We start from the raw sequence: 21,873 nt of genomic DNA on the forward strand, positions 1-21,873 counted from the left end.
TTATTACTCCATTAAAGAATTGCTAGGTATTCATTCAAGTTACCCCAAGATTAATTTAAAAACAAACAAAACTTCTTGTCAGTGCTCTTTCTTTTTTTTTTTTATTTTTATTTTTATCTCACACTGTTGCCTGGGCTGGAGTGCAATGGGGCTATCTTAACTCGCTGCAACCTCCACCTTTTGGGTTCAAATGATTCTCCTGCCTCAGCCTCCCAGAGTAGCTGGGATTACAGGTGCCTGCCACCACGCCCAGCTTATTTTTGTATTTTTAGTAGAGATGGAGTTTTACCATGCTGGCCAGGCCGGTCTCAAATTCCTGACCTCATGATCCGCCCACTTCAGCCTCTCGAAGTACTGGGATTACAGCTCATGGCCCTTGTCAGTGTTCTTTCTATGACTACAAGAGCAGTAGCTTCTCTTTATCTTCATACCTCCTCCTCCCCAAAACAAAACAAAACAAAAACCAAAAACATTTTCCAAGCTTTTCAACTTGGCAGATAAAGATTCAGAACACTTATTGATGTTGTTCATTAACATGATAATTATTAATAGTGAAGACCTGCTAAATTTTCTATGTCCGATAATTTTATTATCTATCTCTTATCCTTTCCTTCAACATAGTTTTTCTTTTCTTTCTTTTTTTTTTTTTTACAACACAATGTGCTAGGTATCAGGCTAATTGCTGAGATTTCAAAGATGAATTGAAACACCCTCCAGGCAGTAACCATCTAGAGGACACCACCAAACAAATAATTGCATCAAAGTGATAAGTGCTATAATGGAGGCACACACTGGTTGCTATGGGAGCAAAGGAGGACAAGCAGCTTCCTCTGCCTGGGGAGAAAAGGGAAGACCACTGGAAGGATTCTGGGTCATAGCTGAGTCTTGAGGATATGGGTTGAGACCTGCACTTCAGTCAGAGGGAAGAATGTCCAGTGTGGTCACTTAGGAACCAAACAGTGGACGGGTTTTCCCTGACCCCAGGCATTTTGGCTGGTGGTGGGGTGGGGGTGGGGCAAAAACGCTGGTAGGTACCTGTCTATGCACAGCCCAGCCTACGATAATAGGCAAAGAAGTTTGAAATTTATCGTAAAATGGATTGGGAATAGACAATCGATTTCAAGCTTAAGAGTGGTATCATCATAAAGAGAATTTGGGTGGTATTTTGGAGGAATGGTGGTATTCTGTTGGGACAAGAAGCTTCCTAACTTTGTACATGGAATTTTTCTTTACGAGGGTGCTGTATCTAAATATTAAGCTTTAAACCCAATATCTACTCTATACAGAATGCCAACCAAAGCAGACTTACATAACTAGTGATTGTGGCCTTACAGACATGAAAAAGTGACTTCTATCTTTTGAAACCAAACTAGAAAGGGAAAAGCAAGTTCAGAGAACATATTATGACTCATCAAAGTCCGAAAAAGAAAAGCTTCATGTGAATGTAGCTCCTGTGCAGCCTCCTGGAGTCCTTTTACCCTCTAACCACATTTGCTTTTGTATGCTTTTCTGCAAAACAAAACAACAACAGAAAAGAAACCATCGTTTTCCTCCTTAACTTCAATTGTTAAATTTCGTTTTACCTCAGACATGAAACTCATGCTTTATGTTCTACAATCTTCTTTTTGTACCAAGTGAATGATGCTGCCTTTTCATTTCTCCTGAGTTTGGGCCTTATTTTATGAAATTCCTAACTGCTGGGGTACAAACTATAGACAAGACGAATCTTTAGAAGAAAGACTTGAAGGGTGATGGGGAAAGGTAGGTCTTTCTTAGACCAATGTGAAGGGAGAGGGAGATGTAATATCTATATATAATCTCTGTTCCCAATGATATATTTTCAGTTCCCATAGCTGTGTGTATATAATACATGGATACCAACCCCTCCTAGTATGACATCAAAATTTTATATGAGCTGAAAAATATACACACATAACAAGGGGAATGTTTCTTTACTTTCCCTCTGCCAAAACGCCAGAAGGAATGAAGGAATGAATGGACAGTTTCTTTCTTCAGTGACTTACTAATTAATTGTTTTTTTTTTTTTTTTTTTTTTTTTTTTTTTTTTTTGAGGATTTGCATGGTAAGTGGAGGTAGAATCTTAAGGGGATAAAGGGCATTTATTCACAAGGGAATAAATGTGAAGTCATCAATTTCTGAAAATTGTCATGTGAGGTTGGCATACCAGGGAAAGACATCAGACCCTAAAAGATTGATACCTAATACTCTCAATGTAATAAGCATTGCCATTAGGTTAAAGCTCTTTATTAGAGACAGTGAGGTTATCTGGCTATATTATTAGTTGCAACTTATTAGGCAGTTAAAAAAGTATCTGTTACACTTTTACTACACTACTAATCTTGTTTTAAAATCTCTCACTATATATTTCCCAGTTAATAGTTATACTGGCATATCCTCAGGCAGAACAGCAAGTTCTCACAATGGATCCTTCAGGGCATACTATATTCTACTTCTCTTAGCTGTGTTATCTTTTGTTGTCTTGAGGTTCACTTCAAGACAGAAAATGATGACTCTAAAGTTAACAAGCAAGTAACATGACCTTAGAAAGTTATAGGGAGGATGATCACCAACACTCCTAGCCATCATGAAAATGATGCCCTGGTGGGCTCTGCTTCAGCCAGCAGTGAACCAGTGGTATAAACAATTCTTGCTTTCTTAATGACTACATGCAGTATTTGGTGTTCTTTCCATTATCCTGTCTTCAACTTATCCAGCCTGAAGTTTTAAGCATCCTAGAACTGCATTTCAGACCCAGTTGCTCAAATGGAGCCAATTTTGCAACAGTAAAATGGTCTTAAAATAAGATTTTACTCTGGGGGAAAAATCCTCAACCAGATAGTCACAGTGCACTTTGAATGACTAATTTTAGCCATTACATTACGAAATAAGGGATAAATCATACTTTTCATAACACTACTGCATAGGAACAGTTTTAATTTTGAGTCAAGCACCTACATTAATCTGAGTCTAAAATAATAGCCCCCTGATTTAAAATCTCCTAACATTCTTTCACACTTCATAAAACTAAAAATAAAATTGTCTCACCAAACACTGACCTATTGGTCCGGCCAAAGTACTGTATTTCAAGGAAAATTGGAGCAAAGAGGTCTCAAAACCGCGACTTGCCAGCAGATTACAATTTGAAGCCTTAATTGGTCTTAAACGCGGGGTGAGAGGGAAGAGACCACGGTCTGTAGAGAATAAGAGATTTATTCCCCTTCTTAAATCAAAACCAGATTTCATGCTTCAGCCACCCCCTAACCCACCAGCCCCGCCCTCACGGGATTGTTTTCCCACCTTTTTGTATACATTTTAGCTTAGATGGCAGGTGAGGGAAGGTTACAGTGCTATGTCTAGTCCACGAAGTAAACAGAGAGGTTAGGGCGGGTTTACTTATTTATAAGGCGGTCAGCCTCTCAGCCGTTTCTCCCTCGTTGGCATTTGGAAGCTTGCAGTCCCTTCGGAGAAGAGACAGATTTGGCAGGAATGTTCTTTGTGCCCGCCTCCTTTTTTTTTTTTTTTTTTTTTTTTACAGGGGATAGGGGGCAGATTTATCAAGACAGCCTTGGGGAAGGGGGAGAAAAAGTTTCAGCCGGCACGACAATGCCCGTTTTTCCACAGTCAACACTGTGTCACAAACAGCTTTGGTGCCACTCGGAGCCCTCCCCCCAGTCCCCTCCCTTTCTCTCTGCAGGCTCGCAGTGGCAGGCGGAGGCACAGTTAAATTCCAGCACCTTCTCCACATACCCCCAAACTACTACGCGGTATTACTACGGCTGCCCTCCCTTTTTGCTTCGCCTCCTCCCCAGCCTCCCCGGAGGAGCCCCGCAGCGCCCGAGGAAGAAGACTGCCAGGAAGGGATAGCGGGCGCCCAACTCCAGCAGGGCTTGGGGCTTTCTGCATCCTACGCAGTTTCTCTGCTCCAGGCACAAACACGGCCCGAAAGCCGGCGCCTTGCAGACACACACGGATCCACGCATACAGTAGAGCTGTCTCGATCCACATTCTTGCACACCGCCCCCTCTTTCCCCCGCGCTCCCGGAGTCGCTGAGCTGGGCGAGTGACAGGCGCGTCCCGCCAACCCGCGCCCGGGCGGGCAGGGAGGAGCGGCGCGCGGGGCCAACTGCCGCGCGTCTTCCGGCGCCCGTGCAGGAGGCGAGGGTGGGACGCGGGGCGGAGCCCGAGTTTAGGAAGAGGAGGGGACGGCTGTCATCAATGAAGTCATATTCATAATCTAGTCCTCTCTCCCTCCGTTTCTGTACTCTGGGTGACTCAGAGAGGGAAGAGATTGAGCCAGCACACTCCTCGCGAGCAAGGTAAATATAACTTACAACTCTTTTCTCCTCTTTCCCCTCCCTTCGGCCGCCCCGCTGCAGCCGCCGCGCAAACCCCTCCGGCTCCGCGCCGCCTTCCCCGGGATTATTCATTATTATCCTAATTATTATTTATTGTGCATGCACGGAGACCAAAACAAACAGGCGGGCCAACCGCCACAACAAAAAAAAAAGCCCGCCTCCTTCCCGCGGGCCTCAGGTGGAATGCTCTAACGGCAGCTCCCAGGCGGCGGTGGAAGAAACGAGAAAGTTTCAGCCGAACCTTGCTGTTCTAATAATTACAGTAATAATTACTACTTCAAGGGGGCAAAGGAGGAAGAAAATCCCAAAAAACCACAGCCTTGATCCTGAGTAGGTAGTCAGAGATGCGCTGCCAACTCAAGGTTGCAACACACACATTCGGCCAGGTGGCAATCTCCCCAATCCCCTTAAAAGCGAGGCGGGGTGGCAAGCAGGAGAGGGGGAAGGCTGGGGGACCGGGGAGGAGGATGGAAACGCTACTATTCATCCCGAGCGACCCTCCCCGGAAGAGTTGGAAGGGGAACGGGAAAGGAGGGCGAGGAGCCCAGGCTGGCGGCGGGGCGCCAACGAACGCTGCTGCCACCCGCTTCCCAGGGACTTGTTTAAAGGGCTCCGGCTGCGGAGACGTGAGCGGATCACAGCGGGAGAAGCCTGAGCTGACGCGCAGAGGAGGCGGCGGCCGCTGCCGCGGGGCCGGTGCGTGCCTGATCGGAGGTGTCATCTCCACTTTCCGCTTTTCCTCCGGCGGGGATGGGGACGCTGATTGGTAGGCAGGCCTTTAGGCAAAGGGGCTGCCAGGGGGGCTGCGCCCTGGGCGCTGCGGACGTCCTTGCCCCTGGTAACTGGCGGCAGCCCAGGCTTGGGTGCTGAAGTTCGGGATGTCCGGCCCGGGCCGCACTGCTGGAGGGGAGGAGGAGGCCCCCAAAGAGGTCGGAGATGCCTGCCGGGCTCCGTGACCCTGCCCTCCTTCTCCCCCGGTCTGTGGTTCTTTTTCTTCGCGTCTTCCCCTGGCTAGGGGCGCGGGAGCTGCGGGCGTGGGGCGCCTGCGAGCGTCCGGGTGCTAGGGGCGCGCTGGGACCCGGGAGAGCTACGGCGGCTGCGGGCCAAGGGAGGCCATGATCCGGATAATCTTCTCTGCCTGTCACAAACAGGACCCGCGCACCACCGGGCAGCGGCGGTGGCGTTCGCCCGGGGAGGGGAAGGGCTGCGTTGGGGAGGGAATAGGGGGGTGGCGAGGGCGGGAGGCGGGGAGACCTGGTAGGAGCCTCCTCCTAGCGATGACACGCACTCCTGCCTTCTCGCTCCCTGCTTAGGAGTTTGCTTTATTCCCATCCCAACCTGGTTTACCCCTTCCTTTGCTTTCCCCCTCCACCCGGCCGTCTTCCCTCCTCCCGTTTGCGTTGCAAAACACGGCCATGCCATCTGCAAAGGTGTCGCGATGCACTTCCCTAAATAACCGGTCCGGCGCGCCGGCCCCTCGGCGCCCTTCGGCCACAGGGCGCACACTGAGCACAGTGCCCCCGGTGCAACGCACCAGGCCTCGCAGCCTGGGGGCAGTTGCAGCGCGCTGGGCGGGGCGCGGCAGTGCGGGCTCCAGGGGACACCCGCGCCTTGGCCGGGGCACTTGGGCCGGTTTCCGGTACACGCGGGGAAATCGCCTCCTGCCAGTGTCTGATCGCTCGCCTCTGCCTCCGCCTCCGCCGCCTGGATTGCATTATTATTTTTATCCGGGTTGCTGTTTGCTGCGGATGGTGGTGAGCACGGGGCTGGCTGGGCTGCTTGGGGGGTGGGGTGGAGGGAAGTTGGACGTGGATCAGGCAGGAAAAAAAAAAGTTTGGCAGGGCGGCTAAGTAGGGTGGAGGGGTGGGAGGGGGCGGCGAGCTCCCGCGGCTCGAGTCTCCGCGCCCTCCCGGCCCGCGGGAGTGTGTCTGCGCGTGAGTGTGAGTGTGTGTTGTACGCGCCAGGGCCAGTGCGTCGGGAGCAGCGGCTCTGGTAGCCGTTCCTGCCCGCACCCACCCCTGGAGCCCGGGGAGGACAAGGCGAGGTTTGGTGGCGAGGGCTGGTGGGGGTGGCGTGTGCGTGTGGCTGTGAGTGTGTGTGTGCGCGCTCGAGCGGCGGAGAATCAGGAAGTCACAGCAGCGAAGCGCACACAGACATGTTTGATCGCCGTGACATGACGCGCGCGAGGGAGGAAGCGGCGGCGGCGGGGGCCGGGCCGCGGGCTGTGGCGCGGGCCTAGGGCTGCGGCGCGGAGACCGGTTCCCGGCCGCGCAGCCACCCCAAGCGCCGCGAACCCCGCGCCCCTTTTTTGTTCCGCGTCCTCCAGGTAAGGAGCCTGCGCCGCCCTGCCGCCCGCTGTGTGCGGAGCTTTCCAGTTCTTTCCCTGCGAGCCCCCTCCGGTCTCCCTGCTCGCCTTTCCTGCAAAGTCAGGCAGGCGGGGGAAGTGGGTTCCTTGTCCTCCGATCGATTGCGTGGAAAACTTTCCAGCCGGAGGCACCGTGAGGGGGAAGAAGGCCTTGCTGGCTGCTGTTGCTTGTCAGTTCTTTCTCCTCCGGGTCCGGAGAGTGAGTCGCTGCACCCTGGGGCTGTTGCACATTCAAACTTCGGGCCTAAACGTACCTCCAACTCTCGCAGGATTTACTCCAGTAATAAAATAAATATTCAAAGTCGTCCACTTGCTCTTGCTAGGCGTTTGGATTTTTTAAGGGAATGAGGAAGGCTTGGGAGTCGAGGGAGTGGGGGTGTTTGCAGAATCCGTTCCTTATTCAATGTCTGCACCGGGTGTTATGTAATTTTAGTAGCACATGGGTGCAAAGCCTAGACTGGGCTTCTCCCCTCCTTTGTTTATATAACTTTTGGGTGAGTTTTGCAAGGTTGTCTCTTTTTTTTTCCTCCTCCCTAACCTGATGGAGGTTGGTGCTTTGGAAAAAGCAAAGCGACCCGGGCTAGTAATTTTTTGGAGAGATGTCATCATTGTTTCCTTTCTGGTCATTATGTAGGCATGTATGACTTTGTATGTGTACTGTTAGAGCACAAGGAAGACATTAAGGATACAGTTTGCTTGCTGCATTGAATGTGTGTGTGTGTGTGTGTGTGTATGTGTCTTTTAACATTTATGCGTTATGGAATAGCAGAAATGTTAAATTTATAATAGTAGAGTTGAATCTCAAACTTCCATTTCAAAAGACTTAAAATTTACACCTGGTCGTGTGCCTTGCTTATCTGAACAGAATGCTTGCATAAATAATGAGATTATTGCTTGGGTGTTGAGTAGCAGAAAATTTCTATCCAACTACCAAAGACTCCGAAACCACTGAGAACGCTAATAATAATTTAAAAAGCCATACCCAATGCTATGTATGTGTATACTTACATATTTGCATTCAAATATTTTCAGTGATATTTTCCATCTGCTATATGGGGGGCCACTACCAGAAGCTTGTTGGCCAGCACTGGACTTTTATGCTTCCAGGCTACCTCTAGCACACTGGTGAAGTGTTAAGAGGCGTGGCAGGTTTGAATCCTAGTGGCTGCATTGTTATGCAAAATGAGACATACTTTTTCTTTTAGGAATCTTAATTGCTGTTTTATTCTCCTGGACTTTCTTTTTTTTTTTTCTCAGATGCTTCCTTAACAATGCAAATGTTTGCTATTGTAAAGAGGGGATTTAGAGACACCTGTTAGGTCCAAAAGATACTCATTTCGGTAGATGGAGGGGAAAAATAAAAACAGCCCAGTAGATCAGAGGTCCATCTACCTTTGGGACATCAGAGAGATGCCATTTTGGTAAAGAACATTTAAAATGGATGAGGAATGTGGGGTATCAGAACCCTTGAAGAGGGTGGGGGGGAGGGAGGGCTTCCTTCAATGCGGCCTTTCTCTTATGACTTATATCAGTTACAGCCCAGCATCAGAACTAACTGCACTGTGGTGTTTCACAGAAAATATTCACCACAAGAGCATGTTCAAAGCAGCCTTAGATCTTTTCTTTTGTTCGTTTGTAAAGTGGTTTTTGAGCATTTCTCGTCAAGTTTCTTGAAAAGTGCTTTGACAAACACCTGAGGCTTAGAATTGACAAAAAAAAAAAAAAAAAAAAAAAAGTGCCTCTGTTAATGCTTGAATTCTGTTTAAAGTATTCCCGGCCATGGTATGACTAGAAAGTAACACTTTTGCAGAGAAGTATTTAAAATTTTTTTTAATGAAGTTTAAGATGAATCATTGGACAGGCCAGTATAAAATCGTATCCCATCCTTTTCTAAAAGGTAATTGTGATCCTTTTTGTATTACTGTAATATTTTGACATTTATTATGTATTGGAGCAAGAGGATAAAAAGACTTATAAAAGTGGTGCTGTTCTCCAGTGTTTTCCTGTTTTTTTTTCTCCTTTAGAAGTCTTCCTTTGTAAACAAGGCCTTTGTCAAATTCTCCTAGGTCAGCAGCTTTTTGATACTCTAGAGAAATAATAAATCACTATTTATGACATCTTGACATGCTGCCATGAGGAGAATTGAATTATCACAAATGCAATACTAAGGACTATTTCCCAGCATTTGCAAGTGGAGGGAGTATTGGTTGGTCCTGATTTAACGACTTTAAGATTTGGTTTTCACTGTTGCTGGTCAAGGTGATTTTAAAGGATAATAGGGACAAATTAGTTGCTTAGCATGAGTTACCCTAGAAAACTATATGTGAGTTACATTTCTCTTCTGTTATATTTCTTGTGAACAGATGAGAATATTTCCTTAGTAAGAAAGCCATTTTTGGGGGCTATTTCTAATTTCTCCTTTTCAATGTAAAAAAAAAATCGTCTAAACCCTTAAATGTTGTGTTTTGGCGATGTTTTTGGCCAATGGAAGATGTGAATTTTCTGTCATTTTTGGAAGAGTTCTTATTAAGGAACTCTAATCTTTAGCTGGTTGTTAAAGTCATGGGTGATTTCCTAAGTAGTTTGTGAATAGGAAATACACATGGTGGTAATTTATGTGTTAGCTTATTTAGGAAGGCCTGGAGTGGTTATTTTTTCTATATAGAAAGTTGTGACTTTATACTTTCTAGGGAGTATGGGAGTCTAAAACTATGTTCTGCCGGAGTCATTATAAAAGAGAGCATATTTATTTGCCTAAGATATTTATTATCAAGTTAAATGGAATCTTGCAACCTGGGTTTGCAAAACTGCAGTTTTCTTACTGTTTATTATGACTTTACTATTACCCATGTTAACATAGCACTTTTCCTTGAACGTGTTTAGGATGTGATTGTTAGAGAGAGGCTTTGAGTAATAAAACTTGTAAAGATATCAAAGATGCTTGAATAATAATACCTCAGTAAAACAATAGAGCCAATGAAATTTGGGAACAAAATAGCTAGTCTTTTGAATGTTTGATATAAACACCTCATTAATATATACATTTGGAATCACGCGTTAGATGTGGAATACACGACTTTGCCTTGAAATGCTGTCATAATGGCCTTCTGGACTTCTGGGTTTTTAATACATTATTATATAATTGAAGGCTACTATGAATTAGGATATTTTATTAGATAGCTAAGACTTCTAGGATATTTGAACAATTGTAGTCTGGCTATATGCCTGTAAGATTTAAAACATTTAAAAAGTCACAATATTCTACAGTATTTTTATGTGGATTAGTATCAATTTAAGCATCAGTCTTATGCCAATATGTCATCTACGTCTATGCAAGCACTAATGTTTTAGAAACTTTTTAGAAAGTGGCCTAATTTAAATATGGGCTGGCCCTTTTGTAAGTCGATAAATGGGACCCACTGAAGTTGAAATAATATTTCAAGTTTGAAAACCATTAAATATAATTGAAACTCCCTCCTTTAAAAAAAGACAAACAACTAAATTCAGAATTTGGGAGTCAAAATTACTTAAAAATGGTAAAAATCTCTAACCAAAAAGGAATGTCACATGTTGGCTTACAGGTTATCCAAGGGAAATTCTATATCAGTTTGCACTTAAAATGTATTTTTCTGGTTCAGGATGATTATATATTTCTTTACCTACTTGATGTGATACATTTCAGTTTTTACCATTCTCCTGGGAGATGAGTTATCACACACGGAAATTGGATGTCCAGAAGGAAAGCCCTCTCCCATCTTCCCCCTGTGCTTTGTCGAACTGGACATGTAATAAATAGCTTTGCATATATTCACAGTTATTTTGTGGCTTGCTGTTGTGCTATACTAAAAAGCCATTAAGCAAAGTCCAAAATTCTGTAAAAAATAGATGATTTGTAATTGAGAATTTATGTGTTTTAAAGAATGTACCTGAACGTTTAATAATATATTTATAATAGCATATTTAATACAAATAATAAATGTTAAACTGCATGGCTCATGTGATATGGAGAGAGAGATCAGCTCAGCCTGAGCTTTCTTGAGTACATGGGATAGATAAGGTCTTTGAGGTGGGATAAGGTTGCTGTAGGAAGAGGGAGGAGGTGGGGGTGGTGGCCTCTGAGCATCTCAGATCAGTAGAAAGCCAGCAGATCACAGAGACCCGGCCTGAAGGAACGTGGAAAGACCAATGTACCTGTTTTGACCTGATTGCCTGGAGCAAGAAGTTCCAGTTGAGGAGAATTTCAGAAGATAAAGTCAGAGATTGTGGAAAGACTTGACTTGCAGGCTACAGCATGAATATTTTATCCAATCTTTTTGGAGGCTTGTCTCAGAAGTTTTGAGCAAGGGAATACATGAACAAAGCAATATTTGAGGTTAATCAGGCAAATTGTGGATTCAAGTCCAGAGTGGGAATTGAAGGCTTTAGAAGGATCCTGGCAGTAATTCGAGCATATGATAGCTCACAGGGTGTCTTCATATCTCATATTTTATTTGATTCATATCAAAATTGAAGTTGTAGGCCCCTACTATTATACCTGTTTTATAGGTAGGGAGCTTGAAACTTGGAGAGGTTAAGTGAACTCATTTGTTGATTTTTTTAAAAAGTCATTTAACATCATTAATGGCTATTATCCATTTTAACTGCAATGAACTTGGAGTTCATTTGTTGAATTTTTGTTGCTACTATGAAAGTCAGGGCCAGTTGACATTAATGAGTGCCTGTGATATCATTTTAGTTCATTCAGCCTATGATGGTTGAGTTTTACTGCTCAGTAAAAGGGTGCCATTTCAACCACAGGCTTTTAAAATATGTATTTCAGACTCTTCTTTTTATATGTTTAATGTATAAGTAAACTTATCTTGGCAGACAGAAAAGGAAGTGGCTATTGTTGATTCTTATCAACATCCAAAATGAGGTTGCCTTGCAAAAGGGCCTAGCCTAGGAGAGACAGGCATATGTGTAAATATACATGACACACTACCTTTCAGGGTGCCATGATTTGAAACTGGCTTTTTTGGTTTAGTTTGTTAGGTTTTGTTTTGACCAATTGCCCAGCAGTTTGGGTTCCACTGAATTTAAAAAGTGATAGTCATCTGTGATTACCTTTATAACGAACTACCAATGGACATGAGTCCTAGAGTACAGGATGCTTTGCTAAAGGGTTCCTAACACTTTGAGTTTTCTCGTGAATTCCCTTTTAAAACGGTTTTTCCTTTGTGGGATCATTGTCAGTCCTCATGGAAGAGGCCATGAAATTGCATCACAGGTAGACTCATTTTAGATGGCAACTCATGGTATCTATAGGAGTGGTAATGTTAAGAGCCAGGATCCTATTAAGGCAGTGTCTGGGGTTCATGGGGGACTAATTAGCTGCTGCCGAGCTTGTTGTTATCTTCTCTTGTGCACAGAGCTGCCTCACAGCCCTTGCCAGGTCTGACTCTGGGCAAGGACAGTTCCCAAGGCAGTTTATTTAAAGTGAGGGCAGCAGCTCATACACATCCTAATTTGCTTCCCTGATTGAAAGATGGAGAGTTCACAGAAGCCCAAGGAACAAATCAAAGTTTTAATCCAACAACTTTTAAAAAACATATTTGACTTTGAAACGAATGGCAAAGTGTCATGAATAATCACAAGAATGCTGAAGATATGTTTTCAGTGATTTTCTAGGGTCTTGTTGGAGCAACTTATAATGTTAACTTTAAAACCCAGTGCGATTTTTATCTGTGGTACAAATCACATTGTGTATTGTTTAAAGTTGCACAGCTCAGACCAAGAAGCAGCAGCATAGGCCTTGCTAATGTTTCACTGCTTATCCCGACAACCTTGGCCTCTAAAAAAGACACTTTGGGTAGATTTATTTCCTTTATCTGCATTGCTGTTCTCCTTACTCCAGCACTGCTTTCCCATTAAGAATAACAGTAGTTGAGGCCCAGTTGTAAAGATGTTGCTACTTCTTGTGGGTGAATTATCAATTCATTTGTAGAGAAAGCTACATGGAAAACAAGAGGCAGCCCTTCAGGTCAGGTGAGATGTTCTGAGTCAGCAAACAGAAATAAAAAGAACTCTCACCTTAACTGTCTCCTGAGCCTTGCATTTCTCCCATAACTGCCAGAATACTGTAATAAGACTGGGATATTCTTAGAGATGTGGACTGGACCTAACTTTTATTTCTGATATTCCACCTTTAACCTGGACATCAAAGTTTTTCTGTAAAGAGAGTGGTGAAAAAAGATATGCTGGAGATCCAAGATTTCCTTGTGTCTTCTTAGGAAGTTTGGTGAAGAGCAATTTAAGAGATATTGTCAAGGTTGGTGTGCTTCCCCAAACCCTGTGACTAGAAAACAAAAGTTTCTAGGAAACTTTTTTTTTTTAACTTAAGGGCCTCGCTGAAATGCTACCTTTTCCATTACACCTTCCCTAATTCCTTTATCTCCTTTATCCTCCGAGTTAAAAGTAATGTCTCCCACTCTATGACTGTGTTGGATAGTTTAGCTGTACTCCTTCATGTCCTGCAGGATTTCATTATTTTTCTCTTGTTCCTACTTAGATGCAAGTCTTATTTCCCTATCAGACTTTCAGAGTTCCGGGGTAAGCCCTCTATTCATTTTTGTACCCCCTGCTTGCCTTGTACCTGGTAGATCCTCGGTATAGGTGGGAATAAGTAAGTAAAACATCATCGACCTTTTTAGTTTATGACATTGTCTTCATCTCATATTCCAGGGCTTCCCTTTACTTCTCTAGCCTGTTGTAAGTTAATATATTATCACAGCCAAGCCTAGTCCTTGCAATATATCCCTCCCATTGTTTCTGATTTTTTTTTCTTTGCCTTCTACTTTCTACCCCTGCACATTGGTGAAAACTCTATCCTGGTGGATGGCTTGCTTGATCCGTGTAACAGCTCAGTGTTGGGTTGGGAGTCAAGGGAGAAAAGGTTCTGCCTGAGGTTTCTCTCTTGTTGCAGATGTTACTTTGGGCAAGCCACGTTTTCCCTTTCTGTCTTACTGCCCTCATCTTTTCAATGGGGGTGTGGCAAAATGTCTCTTCAGTTCAAGTCACTAGAATTATTAGGAAGCACATGTAGGTGTGTTCAAATATTACTCCATATGTGGAGGGTGGTCTTTGGCGTTTCTGTTGATTACAGTTAGACTGTAAGACAAGTTTTGTCATGGTTGGAGAAGTGACCCTTAAAATTCCATGGAGTTGAACTCCTTTTAATATGCAGATGGTTGGGCTGAGCCTTTCAGCCAAGGCAGAGGATGGAGATTTGGGCTGAGGGAGGATGACTGTGGTGTTTGGAGTTCTGGGAAGCTCTTCTGGGGCCTCTTCTTTTTAAAAACACACTCTCTAGTTGTGAAGGTGGGAATGTGGGAAGTAAGGATGAAATAAAGATAGAATATACTGCTGAGAAATTCTTGCCTAAGAACCTTGTGGTTTGACCCTCAGGGAGTCCTGGTCTGGGGGAGGATAGGGGACCAGCAGTGCATGAGTATGGGGAGGTTGCTGTGTCCCCCTCGCCCCAGATACATTTTTGTCATTATGTTGTTAGACACATACACATAATAGTGGAACAGGTAGTTCTTTTCTGTGATAACATGAAACTCCCTCCTTTCCCCAACATAAAATAAAAGTAGATTTTGAGTGTTACTATGTGAGCAGACCTACCCCCGCCCTGTGAAGTCCATCTGAGCCCTCTCCTCCAGCCCACCGTACTGTGTTTGCTGCTGTCATCACCACCTGATCTCTATTGTCTCTTTAGGGCTTTGGAGAAGAAAGGGGCAGAGAGTACAGGGGATACCGGCAGGGCTGCTGAGGGAGAAGCAGATTTGGCCAATACTGTACTTTAAACCTTAACTGTACTAACTTAGTAATGATGTGCTACTTGAGACTAGCACCTTTTTTGTAATTTATTTCCCCAGGTTTCTTCCTACTATGAGAAAGTTTAACTATATACTTGAACTGTAAAATAAAGTTAACACCCGAAATGAAGAGGAAGAACGAGAGGCCAGGATTGTTGTCTTTGAGAGTCCTCCCCTTGGGTATACTTGGGTGATGGTAGCCACAGCAGATCCTAGTAGCCCTGATTTTGCCTTGGAAGTCCCATCCATGGACTTTCCAACACACAGGTTTGGATGAAGTGTTCAAGATGCTCTGGAGGCAGCAGACGTCAAGTCATGGGTGGACAGCTGAAAGGGACATTTAAGATACTCCTATCCTGAGCCTAGAGAAGTCAAGACCCCAGAGGAAAGGCACTTTTCCCAGGGCCCCAGAGTTGGTGGTGACCCTGAGACCAGAACCTGGCTCTTTAAGCTCCCAGTGGGACATCAGTGAATATCACATCAAGTTCTATGAGAGTCCAGATCTCTGTCATTCATTAGTTATATGGCACAGGGCACATTGCTTCATTTGTTCAACTGTACTGTTAGTCTGAGCCACACACATTCACTGAATTCCAGGCATCTGAGGGTTCTCTTCTTATTAGTTTCCTATATAACATGTTCCTATATTAACATTCCAATTATATGCCTGTAATTTTCCCCTTCCCTTCTAACATGTTTCTGCCTCTAAGATGTTTTTAATAGTTTCGTTTAACAAAATAATGAAGAGCATTTTTATGGGACCATATATGAGTAATTATAACATTCTCTGACATTCCTAGGTGGAGGTGATAATACATGTGGAAAGTAGCATTATAGGCTAATATATATTAGAATTTCATATTTAATGCATGTCAGTTATATTAAAAGCAGGAATATCAGCCTCACTACCTTCAGTATTTGTATCTTCCTTCTTCAAACTCGTGGTATTTAATACCTATTGAAGCTGATATCAATGTAAACCATAACAGGAAGTAAGCAATTTCCGTTTATTCACTAAAAAATAAAAGGGTGTGTTAGTGTGCTGATATACATGAAAGAGCATTATAACTTGTAGTACCCCGAGTTGACGTCAGGTTCCTAAATTTAAAATGCTGACTGAACCTGCGTGAGGTGGGGGAAAGCAAAAAAAAGTCACTTCCGTCTGCTTTGTTCATCACAAAGAATAAATAATAACACTGTGCTCTCCAGTGAATTCAAGGCTGTAATTCACTGTTGAGGCTCCCCTGTTGTTTCAAAGCCACTTGTACTGGGTTCCCTGAGTCCTGTCTTGCTCCCCTGCTTATGATCAGTCTGAAGTAGCCTTTGACTGCTTCCTGTTTTAGCGCTAATTTATTTGTCAAAATGGCCTAAATTCCTGCCTACACTTTAAAGATTTCTTTATGGAAACACACTTCAAACACTCACTCTGTGGTTTTTATTTATAAAATTAACTGGAGCCAGCTACAGTGGCTCCACACCTGTAATCCCAGCATTTTGGGAGGCCAAGGTGGGAGGATCACTTGAGGCTAGGAGTTAAAGACCAGCCTGGGCAATATAGTGAGACTCTGTCTTTACAAAAGGTAAAACAATTAGTTTGGCATGGTGGCGCTGCCTGTAGTCCTAGCTACTTGGGAGGCGGGTGGGGGAGGATCACTTGAGTCCAGGAGTTTGAGGTTGCTGTGAGCCATGATCTGTCTACTGTCTTCCAGCCTAGGTAATAGAGAGAGACTCTGTCTCTAAAAATACAAACAATTAAAATAAGGTTAAAACTTAAAAAATTGATTTTATTAATAGTTGGCCCTTGAAATTTCCTCTACAGTTGATTCATCAGATAATTTTTGAGCTATGAGTACATGCCGGCTGATGTGCTGGGAGTGCGCAAGGGAAATTTAGCATGCCCTGCCTTCATGGCCCTCATACTCCAGAGATTCAGGGAGAGCGATGGGTCGCTAGGAATGGAAGAAATTTGTTTTTTGTACTGCCCCTCCAGCCCGTCATTCCACTGTGGGTAAAGAGCCCTGTTATGGCGATTAGGCTACCACAGGTCTCATTCCATCTCTGCCACTAAACAATGGGTAAGCAAGTCACTCAGGATGTCTAATTCTGTATTTTGTGAGGTTGACAGCAAAAAGTTTCTGCACAGGTGTGTGCCTCCAAGGTAACAGCATAATATAGAACAATTGCTGTTGCTAAAGGTATTCAGCGATCTTGCTGGGATCATTGATCTCTATCAGAATCTGAAAAACAGCTTATTTACTCATTCTGGCTCATAACCAAGATGCAGTTGTACCCACTCTATGAGGCAGTTCCAGTGGGGATGCCAAGAAGCCTTAGAGTGTGGGTGGTGGAATATTGTTCTGCTGAAATTGTAGAACCAGAATTTCCACACCTCGTCTGTGGTGAGCTCTGATCCAGTAGTCATGGATGACTTCTCTCAAGGATTCTTGATTAGAGCCAAGTCTGGGACAAATCCCTGGTTTTAACGGTCTGAGGGGGTCTCTGCTTCAATTAGTTAGCTGGCAGGAGGATCACGTTTTAAACTGTCCCTCCTGATCACTTCTAGAATAGTGTAGTTTGTGGGGAAATAATGCTAAATAAGGGTGGCCGTTTGTTGTGCTGGGAATATAGCTGTGTTTTCAACACGTGTCTTTGCATTGAAATCTCAAATGAAGAAACATTAAATAACATAACTAATAACTACATATATGAGTATTTGAACCCATATTTGTTTGATTCCTATAGCTTTTTCTTTTTTCACAATTGGGGCTTCTCTTTTGTTCCCAAATTAGAAGATTGTATTTTTTCCTGTTTAACTACCTTGAAGTTCTGAATGCCTACTCACTTATGAAAATGAGTTTTGGTTGGATACTTTTTAAAGGGTTCTGTATTTTAATGGCTTTGGGAGGGTTAATTGCTTGTAAGGTGTCCAAACCAGTAAGTAATGGAGAGCATCTGTTGACTGCAGTAATAAATATCCAACTTGTTTAGAATTCTGCTTATGTGTTAAATTTGAGTTTCTCCAGTGAGTCTTTTTGTATCTTAGATGATTTATATCTTTCTGGGGAATCATTTAGAATGTGTGTTTTTTTAAACAAGTGGTCTTCATAAAGACTAGGGCAGACGGATATATATCACACTCACTCAAACATCTGGACCAGGCAGGGCAGTTCTGTTTGATGTTTGTTACAGAAATGGCACCATCAAATGCTAACAACTGTTTTATTCTGATCTTAACATCATGTTTAAAACATGCCTTTCTTTTTTCTGCTTTTCAACTTAGCGTTACTCTACTGACTGGCAGAGACAGGAGAAGTAGATGTCCACACCCACAGACCCTGGTGCGATGCCCCATCCAGGGCCTTCGCCAGGGCCCGGACCTTCCCCTGGGCCAATTCTCGGACCTAGTCCAGGACCAGGACCATCCCCAGGTTCCGTCCACAGCATGATGGGGCCAAGTCCTGGACCTCCAAGTGTTTCCCATCCTATGCCCACAATGGGGTCCACAGACTTCCCACAGGAAGGCATGCATCAAATGCATAAGGTAAGAGTTTGTTCTCCCATTCAAATTCATCTTCTGATAAGTGGATAGCTAATACTCCTGATAATTCCATCCCCCTTTCTACTGTTGTTAACAAGAAAAATCAAGCAAGATCTTTGTCTTGTCGCATATATTATTAAAAACGCATATGTGGGATACTTTTATTGCTACACATGTTGCACCAGTCATTGAAGGTCAGATGTTAGCTTTTGAAAATACCTAAATAGACTATGCAGTTCTGACAAGTAAATCCTGTGATTTGTGGGTTGAAGGTATTTTCTTCTTGGTGAATTAGTATGTTAGTCTGTAAGTCTTATTTTTTCCTATCTTTGTTAAGTAACTTACTCACTAATGGATATACTGAAAATTATTCTTTCCTAAAAAGGTTGACATTTATTAACAAAAATTAGATCCCAAAGAGTAAAAGGAAAAAGTCCTTCTCTAAAGGATTTTTTGAAAAGGGCTTTATTGAAATTAAATAGTTTCTAGGGAATCCTTAAAATGCACATTGCTGTCTCTCTGTGAAGCAGTTTTATTCTGGTTTTGGAAGAAGGTTCTGATTTTTGCAGAGCTCACGTCCAGCTGTTTGTTTCTGGACTAAGGTTATAATTATCCTTTATTTATGAGGCTTGGATTATTGCTTGGGCTTGGGCATGATCATAGCTGTACAATTTGGCATTATGCCTTCATAGGAGACGCAAAGAAGAGAGAACAGCCTTTTGAGAAAATAAACAGGATCCTGTGTGACGGTTTGCTTTGAAAGTAAGCAATAGCCAAGAAAAATTATGAGGACTTACATACTACCTGAAGGTTTTGCCTAATGAGACACATAGAGGTTTTATACTTCTTGGGATGATATCACAGGTGGATAAGTGGCAGGGCTGCTTCTTGATATTAAGTAGGTATTCATTAGGATTCTCCAGAGAAACAGAACCGATAGGAGATAGAGATATACGTAAAAAGAGACTTACTATGAGGAATTGGCTCACACAGTTATGGAAGTTGAGAGTTCCATTATCTGTAGTCACCAAGCTGGAGACCCAGCAGAGCCTATGGTATAGTTCCAGTCTGAGTCCACAGACCTAAGAACTGGGAGAACTGATGATGTGAGTTCTAGTCTGAGTCCAAAGAGCCAGAAGAGTCAATTGAGTAAGTCCCAGTCTGAGGGCAAGAGAAGAGCCAGCTCAAGCAGTTAGGCAGAGAGAAAGCTTCTCCTTTCCTCTGGCTTTTCTGTTTTTTGTTTTTCCCCATTCAGGACCTCCATGGATTTTGTATAAGGTCCACTGACATTGCTGGAGGCAATCTGGTTTCTTCAGTCTAACAATTCAAATGATAAACTCATCCAGGAATACCCTGACAGACATACCCAGAAATAATATTTAATCAGTTATCTGGGCACCTGAGGCCCAGTCAAGCTGACATATAAAATGAACCATACAGTAGATAAGCCATGGAAGATCTTGGCTTAAAACAAAAAGATTGCCACAGAAAAGAGCAAGTCTTTCCTCTAGTTACCTAGAACATTAGGTCAGTTTTAGGGGAGGGCATCAGAGCCTAAAAGGGAAGATCTTTTTGTTAAAAATTTTGTAATTTGATGATTTTTTTTGTGTGTGTTTTTATTGTTTTTGATGATTTTCAAATCAAGAAAGTAATATGATTATTTTGAAAAGGAAAACAATACTGAGATAAATAGGTAATCCTACCATCACCCCAAGTAACAGCTTGTTGTTTATGTTTTTTGTGTCTTTTCTCTATGTCCATTAAAAACACTGTATAAGCACAGATGTGTACATACTAGTGTGATTTTTTTTGTTACTTTTCTTATACTATTATAGAATCATGGTGTCTCTGTTAATTACTCCAAAACTTTATTTTGTCATTTAACAATGTATTATGGTTATCCGTATAATACTCCCTAGTTTTCTCTCTCCTTTTTAAACAAATAAATTAGTTAGCTTGTCAAGAGATGTAGAGAAATAAAGCTGCTTGTTTTCCATGTCATATTTTTCAGGGGACTTATTGAACATTGACATATCCAATTTCTTAAATTGTTTTGTGCTGAGATTACCTTAATTTGGGGGCTATATTCTAGATCTGATCAATGACTCGTAAACCTTCATCTAAGTGGCTTACATAATTTCAGAATAATTTGAAGATGTCTCACCTTCAAAATGAAAGCTAAAATGTGAAGGAAATACTTAGCTAAAGTTTATTGTTATTTAACCACTTAAAAATTCAATGTGTGAGTGTTACGTTTTTCTCCTGGATTGTTTTTATTAATTGTTATCTCTTCTGATCCCTTCATTTTATATCCTAGCATTCTGTTCACACTTTTTTATATTCTCTGCTCTCTAAAATACCCCCTTTTTTTGTTTTGCTTTGCTCGTGTTCTTTGAGTTTTGCATTTTTTTTGCCATCCTGCTTCTCCTTCCCCAGCCCCTCAGATAGTTTCCTGCGTGAGGACATGGTGAGGGTTTAGAGCTCACACCTGCTGACCAGATGCCTTCACTTTTTTCCACTCTTTTTATAGGCAGCTTTATTTCGTGTCTTGTTTTTCCTTCTCCCTCTGAGGCTTCAGCTTTTTGCTTTTCAACATTACTGGAAATAAATAAACAAGTGGCCTAAATACATCTGCTGCGTTGCTTTGATTTCCTCTCTATTATTACTATTTAACAGACTCAGTGACACTCTTTATACCAGATTCTTCCCATTTTTCTATCGAACATCCTCTTTATGACACATTTTTCGTCTTTTCAAGTGCATACATTTGACTCTGCAGAAATTAACTTTCTTTTCTCCAAAACTGCAAACACTCATACTTTCTTGCTTGAAGTCATTTGGTTTCTATAAACTCCTGGAAATTATTTCTTTCAGGCTGTTTTGAAAATTGCTATTACAGTTTGGGGAGGAATAGACTTTTCTTTTTCAAACACATACTCCATTGCCCAATTCTGGATTCGATTAATGTCGATTCAATAGCTATTTATTGCATGTCTGTCACGTATTAGGCCTCAAGTTTTGGGTCCAGCCCCTGTATTATTTATTTCCAAACTGTGCCTTTAACCTTTTCCATTCCTCCTCCCTCTGTAGTATAACTTTATCCATTGCACACTCTTTCCCTTTCAGTATTCACCCCCTGTTTACAGCTCTGTCCCATCTGTTTCTCTCTTCCCAACTGCCATGGAACCCTGCGGTTTCAACTTTTCAACTTCCCATAGTTCCTTCCCTTCCAATGAAGAAAAATTACCAAAAACTGGATCATCACAGATGTGTCATACAGCCTTCCTTCAGACTTCAGACTAACTTCAACATATAACAGGTTTCATGATTACTGACAAGCGTATGGAGAAATAGCCTGTATTTGTCTACCTTGTGTCCAGGATTTTATTTTCATTGCCCCTTTTAATATTACCCAAAAAAAAAAAACCAACCCTCCAACAGTTAAAGACTGAACGTTTGACTTACAGATAGTTTGCTGAGATGTCTAACTGATGTCCTTTGAATGTTTCAGCCCATCGATGGTATGCATGACAAGGGGATTGTAGAAGACATCCATTGTGGATCCATGAAGGGCACCGGTATGCGACCACCTCACCCGGGCATGGGCCCTCCCCAGAGTCCAATGGATCCACATAGCCAAGGTCTGTGTCAGCTACACACCTGATACTGGTTCCCTAGCATAGTCTTTCAGTCTTTCCTGTTGGATATTTTAATTGTGACTTTCAAAGAATGTGTCTA

General features: G+C 42.8%; 1 protein-coding gene across 16 annotated transcripts in view; it reads left to right on the forward strand.

Annotated features, from left to right (window-relative positions):
• SMARCA2 (SWI/SNF related BAF chromatin remodeling complex subunit ATPase 2) overlaps positions 1–21,873 on the forward strand; it is a 229,409-nt gene that overhangs the window by 37,814 nt on the left and 169,722 nt on the right. For 8 of the 16 annotated variants that reach the window (XM_078368139.1, XM_078368141.1, XM_078368146.1 and 5 more), the window contains 2 exons: positions 17,878–18,138; positions 21,647–21,776. In XM_078368139.1, coding sequence (XP_078224265.1) covers positions 17,914–18,138; positions 21,647–21,776 — 355 coding nt within the window. In that variant the 5' untranslated portion in view covers positions 17,878–17,913. Of the gene's footprint in view, positions 1–4,279; positions 4,338–5,008; positions 5,143–5,660; positions 6,131–6,269; positions 6,421–6,492; positions 6,703–17,877; positions 18,139–21,646; positions 21,777–21,873 lie in introns of those variants that run through there. The other 8 variants (XM_035304634.3, XM_035304616.3, XM_078368174.1 and 5 more) reach the window with 8 other exon arrangements.

Source organism: Callithrix jacchus, chromosome 1, assembly GCF_049354715.1.
Source record: "Callithrix jacchus isolate 240 chromosome 1, calJac240_pri, whole genome shotgun sequence".
Taxonomy (NCBI): domain Eukaryota; kingdom Metazoa; phylum Chordata; class Mammalia; order Primates; family Cebidae; genus Callithrix; species Callithrix jacchus.